This window comes from Cannabis sativa, chromosome X, assembly GCF_029168945.1.
Source record: "Cannabis sativa cultivar Pink pepper isolate KNU-18-1 chromosome X, ASM2916894v1, whole genome shotgun sequence".
NCBI lineage: Eukaryota > Viridiplantae > Streptophyta > Magnoliopsida > Rosales > Cannabaceae > Cannabis > Cannabis sativa.
Window position 1 is genome coordinate 76,073,605 of NC_083610.1, and position 12,255 is coordinate 76,085,859.

At 27.8% G+C, this 12,255-nt stretch overlaps 1 protein-coding gene across 5 annotated transcripts; it reads right to left on the reverse strand.

Moving 5' to 3' along the window:
- Positions 1–3,314: 3,314 nt before the first annotated feature.
- Positions 3,315–7,385, reverse strand: LOC115699256 (probable protein phosphatase 2C 9). 5 transcript variants are annotated; one of them, XM_061105143.1, is made up of 7 exons: positions 7,143–7,385; positions 6,755–6,899; positions 6,453–6,669; positions 5,452–5,691; positions 5,089–5,365; positions 3,934–4,088; positions 3,315–3,764 (listed from the first exon to the last, which is right to left on the reverse strand). In XM_061105143.1, the coding sequence occupies exons 3-7, from the start codon at positions 6,489–6,491 to the stop codon at positions 3,627–3,629; spliced, it is 849 nt and encodes a 282-aa protein (XP_060961126.1). In that variant the 5' UTR covers positions 6,492–6,669; positions 6,755–6,899; positions 7,143–7,385; the 3' UTR covers positions 3,315–3,626. The 5 variants fall into 5 exon arrangements, with proteins under 5 accessions (XP_060961126.1, XP_060961127.1, XP_030482435.2 ...); XM_061105144.1 differs by having other exon boundaries at positions 6,453–6,601; positions 7,143–7,360; XM_030626575.2 differs by having other exon boundaries at positions 6,755–7,360.
- Between the last annotated feature and the right edge of the window lie 4,870 nt (positions 7,386–12,255).

Here is a 12,255-nt window from a genome sequence, read left to right on the forward strand (position 1 = left end):
ATTAAATAACAAAAAAAAATAAATAAAAAAGATAAATAAAATAATAACATGTCCTGCTCCATGAATGAACGGTGATGATTTTTCCCTGACCCAAGATCATCAAAAGTCTTGATTTTTCCCCTTTGGAGCAGCAGGGGATGACCCAATTACAGTCCCCCGGAACAGAATAGTAGCTGCGGGATCATCACTTGATTTTATATACTGTTTGATTTTATCACCATTAATCTGACCAACCATGGTCGCTGGTATAAGATGAGAATCAGCTATGAGCTCTTCGCCACTGTCTTCTATATTAGCTAACACCAAAGCAAGACCACATGCGAGCTTAACAGCACTACCTTTTTCCACTCTTGCGTTACCGCCACGGTCGCAAACGACAATCTTTCCGGCGACTTTAGAGGCAATGAGAGACCCAGAATAGCAGTACATATTCCCTGCGTCACCGGCGTAGATCAACGAAAGCTTTGCATCGGCAGCCAAAGGCTCTCCTGCGTACAGAGACACGCCGATTAATATTCTACCGTCACCCACAACGACATCGGCCAGTATCCAAGGAGCGATGTTGGTGGCAGTGGAAGGGTTGGGACCGGAGTTTCCAGCGGAGCAGGAAACCAAGACGCCGTGTTGGGATGCCCCGAATTATAATATCGTAAAAATAATAACTAAAACGAACTTATTTATAAAGACTAAAATGTCAAATTGATGTAACATCAACATAGACAAATTAATTCTTCAGTTCAAACATCTTTAAACTTCACAAAATGGCAAGACATATTGCCATATTCTTGCTCCTCTAACTTAATATATTGGTACTATTTACAGATTTACATAAAAGAATTGATCTTTCTTTATTTTTTTTACAGACATTTTTCCAAACAATTCATATATGAAAAATAAACCAAAAATAAAAACATTGACATGAGAAGAAAATTGCGATAAAACAAAATTCACTTTGCAGTAGTACAATCAAAGCAAACAGAAGTTCTATTCTGATTCCGTCACAAGATTAAGTTACATACAATAATTTATTTTTAGCCGATAAATAAACAAAACATTTTGCAAGAGCTACTTACCTATATCGCTTTACAGCTGGAGTTTTATTCCCTTGTATCCAAACTTTGAGCAAATATTCATAAAAGCTGCAAACAATATCTTTTGTCAATAAAAACAAAGAGGTACTGCACAGGTTAGCAAATTCAGTACAGAGAAATTTATTAGATAAAGGGATCTGAATGAAAATTATGAAACATTAATGAAATAATTGCAGTACCTGTCTCCCATAGCACCAAAGGTTATTGTAGAGTACGCGGTTGTACCTCTATGTGGGTCAAGATCGATGGGAAGCAAATTATCATCTGGGAATATTTTTTTATCTGTGTTATAACATTCTCAACCTGGAAAAGTAACATGGACATAATTCAGCTCACTACAATCGCTTGGTCCATGGCTGTTAAGATATCCGAATCCAAACATCCCAATTTTTCGAAACATGTGGGGAGTGCAAATTTTGATGGTATAAGTGAATATTTAATATCAGTTCAAATATTAATAAGATTTGTTTTATTATTATTTTATTATATATGAATAATATTTTATTATTTTATTAAATAAAAATAAAAAATCTCCATAAATTTCTCATAAACTAAGAATTTTAGTTATATAGGCACACTTTATATAGAATAGATATATTAAGTAATGCCATTAACGTGAATTTGGCAATCTTAGCCGAATCTGATTTAGTATTATCATGTAGTGGAAGTTAATTATTTCTTTTCCTTTTTATATATAATTAATTACTTAAAAAAATATTAGAGGGTAAATCAGAATAAAAACATTAGAGTCGGTCAATGGTCAATGATATTTTTTGAATTTAACCTCAGCCAAAAAAAATTATTATTTTTAAATAAAAAATTTAAAAAAAAAATCACCCAACAATTTCTCATAAACTAAGAATTCGGTTATATAGCCACACTTTATATAGAATAGATATGTGAAGTTTTTTTTTTATTTTGCATAATATAAAAAAAGTATTTTTTATAGAAAAAATTTATTATAGATTGAACAAAAAAAAAAAAAGCAGGTGTGAGATTATGAATCAAATTTTTTCATAATGCATTATTTTTATATTCCAATCATATAAAGTTGATGTCATTATTGTAGTTTCTATTAATATCTTTAAATTTCTAAACTTAACACTCAATTTATCGTTTTGTTAGTTGATCAATAAAGTGTCACATGTAAATATAGTATTGGCCAAACTAATAATTTTTTTTAAAAAAATAATTTTAAAAAATAAAAATTAATTCAAGTTAATTCATATTATTAAAAAAAACATTATATACATATTAAATGAAATAAAAATTAATTTTTCCATCTTCTTCCAGCCATATTATCTTTACAGATTAACAAAAAAATTTTTTTGTAAGGAGATTAACAATATACTTTGATTATCGATTCAAATGCTATTTTTCAACCAATGAAACGAAAAAGGCAAACTAAAAATTCCCATACGACAAATCTAACTTTCAATCCCAATAATCAATGGAAACAACATCAAATTTCAAGTTCTCAAAATCTATAAAATAAATAAAAATAGATCTCATAAACACAAACTCAAATATTAGAACCTCAGTAAAACACTAAAACTCAAACATTAAAACACACACAATAAAATTCGAATCCAGAACTTAACACATACATCAGAATAAAAATTAAATCATAAATGTGAATTTACTATTTTTTCAAATTTCGGTATTTATTAGCAACAAATTTAATATTTTAAGTATTTATCTCACAAATTTTTTAATATTAAAATTTTAATATAATTTTTTTAAGTAATTATTATTAATTAAAATACATAATTTATTTTTTTTATATAATTTAAAATATTTTATATACCTGTCGCGAAACAGGAGATATTTAAAATATTTTATATATCTCCCGCGAAACGCGAGATATTTACTAATTAGAAATGTATCAGATGGTAATGGCTGAAAATAGCAGCAAGGCCTTTGTATTGATTACCCAAGATGGATTTCGAGAACCTGGTTTTGTCGTAAAGCGATTACAAAATACTCAAATCTCCATTGGATCGGATCGGATGACTCAATTCAATTGGATTGGATCTGATAGGTCCAAATCTATTGAATGTGATCCAATGAACACCCCTACCTCAGCATTTATTCTCACTAACACGTCCCAAGCTAAACCCCTCACACACTAGCAAAACCCTCAAAACCACTCACTTGCCAGCTCACCATTAATCCCCTACAACATTACCCACTGCCCCTTTCATAGACCTTCGGGAGTACACATATGTAAATGTATTTATTCTCCATTAACGATTTGAAACACAATTTCTACATCAACATATTCAACATAGCCACATAATTCGTGGATTGTCTGTGCAAAGCAGTAAAACATACAATAATTATAAAAATATACATTAGAGCCTAATCTCTATCACAAAAGAATTCAAACAATACCACCACCAGGTCCATCACATTTTCAAGAATCTAAATTTAGATTTCCTCTTTTTTATCTTCCTTTCATTCCATACATGGAGAAGCTTTTCTTTTATTTTGCCAGTATAAACTGCAGTTGTGGAGCAATAATACAATACACCATCATCTAAATCTAACAACAATGCAAGATATATCATCTTTACTATCTCTTTTCACTGCTTCAGCTGTTAAGTGTTTAGCTGCCTTCAACGGGTCTCTCGTCTTTCGAGCAATATCGACTGCCTCTTGATTTGCCATTACCTGTTTGATGATGCCCATAAGAGGAGAGGAAAAGAAGAATAGCAAAATTTAAAGTAGAATTTGTGTTTTTTCTATCATATAAGAAAGCAACCATTTCACATATACTCACTAGGCAAGGTAAAAACAAAACACAGAAAAGAGGAGACTAATTCCAGGCAAATTGTTTCACCTTCCAGAGACCATCGCTCGCAATTATAAGAATATCGGTATTGACATCAACAGTTGCATCCTGTATGTCCGGATCTGATCGCAAATGTGTTTTAAGGCTTTTGTCACCGAAAGCTCGAGAAACAGCCAGTTGTCCATTGACTCTAGGGACATCTCCTGAAGAAGCAAAGGATAGCCCACATATGTCAATTCAAGTTAAAGAAGAGACCGAAAATTAACCCAACTTCCTAACAACAAATGCAAATTAATGCTGGAAGTCCATGTAGACCACCACCAAATACGTTTGTCACACATTTGACTACAAGTGAATTGAGAAATGATGAAACGGAATATATAATATGTGAGAGGATTGGAAAATAAAATCACTAGGACTTGAGTTTGTGACAAAGGAAATCAATGTATCCATTTTATGCTACATGTCTGTACTTTCCCCTATTATAGAATTAAATTCATTATTCCCGTAGAACAAATTAAAAAGAAATAAAATTCTAATAAGTGATCTGCTGGATTACAGAAGAGAAATGAAAGCCAAATCAAGCACAATAAAGATAAATGATCGAGCAGGAACATAGGAGTTAAGTACTTTTCAACCCAATAAAGAACAATATATAAATTGTTTTAAGATACTTGTCATATCTTTGAACTTGGCTCTGTAGCTTCTGTCTACTTCTGAGTGAGATGTAAGACAACATTTACTTATTTCGTTTTGAAAAGATAGATAAAACAAAGAAACAGAGAATCTTTGCTGATTGTAGTTTCAAATTATAATGGGGGTTGTCTAAAAAAACTATAAGTTAAATTTCTCTTTCTAATTCATGTACAGATGAGGATAAATAGGCACCCCATTCAACTACCCTTTATGTAGAGAGAATTTATGGAAAGGATAATTCAATAGACTCAAAAGTAGGGACACCAATCATTATTCACTTAGAGTAAGGCATATTTGCTTGTTAAGACAGCCAATGTGAAATTGCAATTTTTGGTGTAATTAGAACTGTTGTAAGAGTTTCAATTGTATGCATTAGATTTTCAAGAAAGCAACAAGTGTAAAATAGAGTTTGTAATGAAGTTGGCACCCTATTTATAACTTTGATGAGATGAATTAGAAATTAAATATATATCTACATATATTAAAGCAGAGGTTTCCATTGAAAACCTGGCATGTTTGAGACGAAGCCACCCCTGTTCTCAATACTGCCTCGCTCAGTACTGGGCTCATGATCCGTTGACATCTGCACTGCTTGGCCTCCTCTCGAAAGAACAGCTCGGGAATCTCCAACATTGGCCACCCAAAGTCGTTGACCATTTATCAAAATTGCAGTTACTGCAGTTGATCCACCAAGTCCCAAGTCAGAACTATGTGAAAGAATTGCCTGGTCTGTCTTCTCATAAGCTTTTGAGATGGATCGATTAGGATCAACCCAAAACTCTTCCTAGAAGGCGAAAAGAAAAGAAAGTGTGAACACATTTTTCTGATTACATGACCAGCTGAAGTAAAATATGTAAAGCAGCATCTGACCTCCTTTAGGATGTTATGAAGCAAATGTTTCTGAAGGTAAGCAGGCACGCTATCTCCCAAATGGCCATCATAAATAGCAAACAGGCCTAATTCGTGCCCTTCTATCTTAACAAATTTAGCAACGTGATAATCCTCCATTGGATGATTAGCTTTTCCCTTTAGCAAGCTGAAACCATACTTGACTAACCTCTCATGGCTTCTCCCCTTGCCTGAATTAGATGAAGAATGTACTCCAATAAGCTACATAAGAGGAAAGAAGGAATAAAGCATCAGCCAGGGATCCTTCCTTGCATATCTCAATGAAGCCAAAATATAAAAAGACAAAAACTGGTTTCAACTTCAAAAAACAAAGAGGCCTTTAGTTCCAGGAAGAATGAAGTAAATTTTGTAACAAACCAATTAATCTGTAAATCAAGAGGCGCATACCGTACAAACCAAGCACAAATTTAGATGTACTGACTTTTCTTACTCTTTTAAGTTTAAGTTCAGGGAAACAATTAGAAACACAATATAGAAGATTCCACTAAGTTGATGCAACTATAGAAGAAGCAGTAAGTTCCACTGTAGAGACAATTCTGTTCTTTTCAAAGCTTCATAATTTACAAAACTTAAGTTATGACAAAAAGAACAGAGTTGGGGTTTAACAACCTCATCAGTATGACCAAATGAATTTTTGAATAACCGAGAGCACCAAACATAACAATGTCAAGAAAAGAAAGCCAACGACCAAAACGAAAATTACAGTATAACAACACAGATGAGGTCATAACTGGCATAACCCAGCTCAGAATTGCTGCACAAAGTCCAAAAAACAACAACGAAGCTTAAGCTAAAACACCCCAAGTCCATGAATTAAGAAAATATTATACTCAAGTAGCTGAAAGATTAGCTTTTCATACCAAATAACTTGAGGATTAAATAAATTATAGACAATAAAATTAACATTAGGACAATACAAGACACTATATACATGTAAATTTAAACCAGACATGATTGAGTACCTGAGAGTAAGAAGCTTTAAAACAGCAAAACAAGTCCATAATCTTCAACTCTTTAAAACCTCTTCAGCTAAACTTTCAAGTTCTCAACACCCACATCTTGTAATCAACTCCTTTCTGTTGATAAGTGTAAACCAAAACCCACCTCCAACCTTGATAACCCTTCCCAAAACTTCTAATCAATAAACATGACCAAAAAAAGCCCCTCACCCAAACAACCCTAAAACCCCAAATTAGCACCAAAAAAAAAAAAAAGTCAAAACCGAGTGAGAACAGGAAGTGGGTATCCAAGAAGTTCCTCTTACCAGTCCAATTGAGGCTATAAAATGGGGCTTTTGTCTTTCCCCTCTTCTTTTAATAATAATAATAATAATAATAACAATAATTCGGTCGTGATGTTCACGCTCTTCTCTTTTATCCCTTTTAGTCTTCCTTGCTCTTTTGGTAATCCTGACAAGTAATTGAACAACGAAAAAGAACCAACGACAGTGACGATAAACGAACGAACAATTCAAACTTTTTCTACAGTAAAAACAAAAAATCACAAGACTAGTTCATGGATTTCATTTTGGTGGGAAAGTTTTTTACTTGCATATAAAAAAGAAAATAAAAAGAGAAATGATATGAGATTAGTATCAGTCTCAGATATATGTATAAAGGAAAAAGGAAAAAAGGGAGTGGCAAAAAGCTGACTTTTGTGTGGTGTTGACTTTGGTGATTGAAGACGAAGATGTGTAGTACTACTGAAGATATACAGATAGATAGATATAGTGGTACTTATGTACTGTTCTTTCCTTTCATTTGGCTGTTCTTAAAGCTATTATCACGGGTTTGCCACTGTCACAACTGTGCACGACATCGAGTTGGTTCAATCAAACCTCTCAAATTCTCTGTTTTCTTGTTTGTCGGGTTTCATAATAATTTTCATCCCCGATAAAATAAAATAATATTTCATTACCAATTTGGTTTTAAAAGAAAAAAAAAATTGTGGTCAAACCTTATGTTTATATTTGTAGATAATTAAAGGGTTGAGACGTAAATAGCCTTAAATTTTGAAATTCAAAATTGAGTGAGTAAATATTTTTTTAAAAAAAAATTAGTAAAATAATTAAATATAAATAAATTAGCTAGTAAAAATTATAAAAATAAATTTATTATAGATTGATTATTTTAAAAAAATATATATAATAATTAAATTATGTTATATAATTTTTTTTAGTATTGCATAACAATTTATTGCAATAAAAATAAATAAATATATTAAATTATTAAATATTAATAACAATATTTGATATATTGTATCACTAAAAATTAATATATCGTAGTTATAAAATTATATACTACAAAAAAAAAAAACTATAACAATACTAAATTAAATATAATCATGAAGCTTAATTTATAAAAAAATCGTACCTATATTTATAATTAAAAATATAAAAATATCATGAAGCTAATTATTATATTTATAATTAAAAATATAAAAATATAGCTTCATCATTATCGTAGCTTAATTATATTTTCATAGTTATAAATTAGTTAATTAGCTAATAATTATAGGGAAATTTCATTAATTGACCACATACCAAAAATTTTATATATAATCATTATATATAATAAAATAGAAATTAAATATCATCTTAAATAAATGATATACTATACACAATAAAAATTATATACCATACACTAAAACATATATACCTACAATAAAAAATAAACAAAATAATATAATATTATTAAAAAAAAATTGTATATACCATATTAACAAAATTATATACAACTATAAAATAACTATACAATATAACCGCTCTTCGCGCGACTAATTTAATTTTTTTTAGTATTATAATAAATAGTTACTTAAAAATATAATTCTAATATATAGTAAAATTATAAATATATTCTCTTATTTCATATTATTATTAATAGTTTTATTTATTAAAAACTAAATGCACAATCTTATTAATTATTATTTAGAATTATTTATTAAGAAGTTTAAAATTTATTATATGTAGTATTTTAAATTACTTTGTTAAAAGAAATTATTTTTATAAAAATAAATAAATAGGGTAGTGTAGAAAAAATGTGGTGTTTCCGATAGTGTATTATTTTCATATCTCGATCATTCAAAACTATTGTTATTATTGTATTTCACTTGTTGTCTCATTGTATCTCACTTATTTTCATCACCGTATCTCACCCGTTGTCATTACTGTATCTCATCCATTGTCATTACGGTAGTTCACTTGTAGTCATCACTATTGTATTTCCCAAATCTATATCTTAATCTTAAATTTCATCTCAAATTTTAAATATTTTTTTTAAACATTTAAAACATTGGAGAAAATTGATTAGTTTGTTCTGTTATTATTAATCAATATGTTTTAAAAAAATAATTATTATTTTTTAAATATCTTAATTGAAAAAAAGAAAAAATATAAAAAATGTGATATTCTAGTTATGAGAAACGCTAAAAGGCAACTCTCCTATTATTAGTGTAATTAAGTAGCAGGTCCCATATAACTTAAAAAATTAAGATTTAGGGAATATCACTCACCAATCGTAGGGTACCACCTATGAAAGGTGTTGGGCAATTAAAATATTATTTCAAGTATCACGATTCTTTTTTTTATTATTATTAATATTATTATATCTTAATTTTTTTTTAAAAAAAAGCCAAAAACGTACACATTAGTTATTATTTTTATATTATTATTATTATCATATATTTTTTTTAAAAAAAAAAGCCAAAAACATTAAGGTATATATTAATTGATATTTTATGTATGTATATAAACGAAATTTACGATTTAAGTTTTAATATTTTTTTTAGAATTTATTTTTTATTTTCTAACTTTTTAAAAATGTTTTATATTTTTATAGAAAAATTATTAAAATAATAGTAAAATATCAATTTGTAGAATTCACTACAACAATTTTGGTTATTAGGGGCGGACCTATTACCGGCGGGGAAGGTCCGCCCCTAATAATAAGGTTATTACCGGCGGATGTGGGGGCCCGCCGGTATTAATCCAATTTTTCAGATTTTTCTTTTTTTTTAAATAAATAAAATAAGAATTAGCGGCGGGCATTTGGTAATACCGGCGGACAGCCCGCCACTAATTTGAAGTTATCTGATAAGTGCGGGAAAACATAATGTGGTATTTCAAAATTTATTAGCGGCGGATAAATACCGGCGGGGTCCGCCGCTATTATTATTTGCGGCGGACCAATACCGGCGGGGGTCCGCCGCTAATTATATTATTACCGGCGGGTTAATTAATACCGGCGGGGCTCCCGCCGGTAATAATATGTCTATAAAAAAAAACCCCAACCCAGATACCCTATTTTCCCACTTCTCTCAATTTACATTAGCCATTTTCCCCCTTTCTCTCTCGGTTTGCAACAGCATTTTTGCTCCACCACCGGCTGTTCCACCACCGGCTGTTCCACCACCGACTCTGCTCCACCACTGCTTCAGGTAATTAATTTTCCCTTTACATTTCCACTTTCTACATTTCTACAAACTTATTTTTTTTTTCTGGTTTCATATTTTTTTTTTTTGGTTCCTCTCTCGGTTGCACTGTGGCAGTGGACCTCCTCGAACCATCACCGTCGCATCACCGTCACCGTCGGATCTTATTTTCAAGTATGTGTTTTGTATTTATTTTTGATAGATTTTCTGTGTAATATATGTATAGGTTTGTAATTAGTTTGAAATTTGTAAATAAAATTAATTTTCTGTGAAATTTTGTGTTATGTAATATAAATTTTTGTTATATATTAGTTTTATATATAAATGTGTGATTTGTGATTTTTTAGGGTTTATTATTTTGGTATGTAATATAAATTTGTGTTATATATTAGTTTTAGGGTTTTTTTATTTGCTGTGATATATAAAATGTATATATTACACTTTAATATATTTTTTCTTAGTATATGTATATATTTTTTTTGTTAATATATAAAATAAATAGGTGTATTATATACATTATATTTTTTTTTTTGTAAAAGTATATGTATTATATATATTGTATTTTTTAATTTGTGAATAATTTTATATTGTATATATTATAGTTTTTATATATAAATATATGTTTTATATATTATATATTTTTTAATATATAAGTATATATTATTTTTTATATATATAAATATAAATTTATTGTATATATTATTTTTTTATATATAAATTTGTATATATTATATTTATATATAAATATATAAATATATATTTATTGTATATAATTAAAATGTTCAAAAATTATTTTTATGTTATATATATTTTTATATTTTATAAATGAAATAAATAAAACTTTTATTATATAAAATATTTTATATATAATATTTATATATTTAATATTATATATAAATATTTATTTAAATATGGTGTATTTAAATTTATTTTATTTAGTATTATTAGGAATTTTATTTAATTTTTTTAAATTGGTATTTTATTTATGTGTATGTGTGAAATGTATAATTTTATATATAATTGGTTTGTTGTTTACTTTTGATTGTAAGTTACAATATGATATTATGTTATGAAATTTATTTAAAATTAAAATTTTAGAAGTTTAGAAGAATAAAAATGTGACAAAAAAAAAAGAATTTAATATAAATTTTTAGTATGAAATTTAATTTAGATTCATATAAATATTTTAGAATTTTAAATATTAATAATGAAGTTTAATAATGAATTAATATATTTTTATATTATCATAAAAAATAATAAAAATAATTTTAGTAATTAATTTTTTTTAATTAATTCATAAATCAATTTTTATATATTTTAATAAAAAAAATAAAAACGATTTTTTAATTTAATTTTTTGAAGAAAAATAATTAAATTAGTTAAATTAGGAAGATTTTTTTATTTAATTTTCTAAAAAAAATAATTTAATCTTGTAAAGTTAATTTAATGTATTTAAAATAACTTACTAAGGTGCCGTTTGGTAACACTTTTGTTTTTTAATTTTTTAATCACAAAATGAAAGTAAAATTTTTGTTTTTAAAAAATTTATTTTTGAAAAATAAAAATGCGTTCTGTAACTACTTTTGTTTTTCAATTTTAAAAACAGAAAATAAAAGTGTGTTCTGTAAAGTTCATTTTTATTTTTATTTTTTGATTTTATTAAAGTCGGGTCTAGGTCCGGGGTCGGATTCGGGTTCAAATCAAAAGCCGAGTTCAGCGCCAGGGCCGTGGGGAGGGGATTTGGGTCCGAGTCTGGTCGTAAACCAAAAGATTAATTAAGAAAAAAAAACTGTTTAAAAAAATATTGAAAGTGATTTTTGTTGTTTTTAAAATTTTGATTTCTAATTATAAAATTGAAAAGTAAAAACAGTTTTATAGAACATGTTTTTGAAAAATATTTCCACTTTTCTACTTTTAAAAACAAAAAACTGATTAAAAAAGTGTTACCAAACGCTACCTAAGTTTACTAAAATATACTAAATGGTTAAAAAAAAAACTTTTCAACTAAAATATTTTTTTAGTATACTTAGTAAAGTAATTTTAATATACTTATATATAACTTCAACTATTTATTTAATTAAAAAAAAATACAATAAAAATTATTTATGAAAACATAATAAATAATATGGTAATGTATGAAACTTGAAATAATAATAATACAAATTAAATATAAAATCATAAAAGACAAAGTAAATTGAAATAGCATAAAATATTCATAAAATAGCATAAAATATTCATAAAATAGCATAAAATTTTCATAAAATAGCATAAAATTTTCATAATTATTTTATTGCCATTGCTTTAACTCATAAAGTTTTAAAACACTTTTAGATAACT

Bases quoted from the DNA above. Each gene is read 5' to 3' on its own strand.
- LOC115699256 (XM_061105143.1), bottom strand. From the start codon at position 6,491: ATGGACTTGTTTTGCTGTTTTAAAGCTTCTTACTCTCAG. The intron at 5,366-5,451 runs GTCAGATGCTGC...TTCGCCTTCTAG, and splicing joins TTCATAACATCCTAAAGGAG to GAAGAGTTTTGGGTTGATCC. The intron at 4,089-5,088 runs GTTTTCAATGGA...TTGCTTCTTCAG, and splicing joins CTTCGTCTCAAACATGCCAG to GAGATGTCCCTAGAGTCAAT.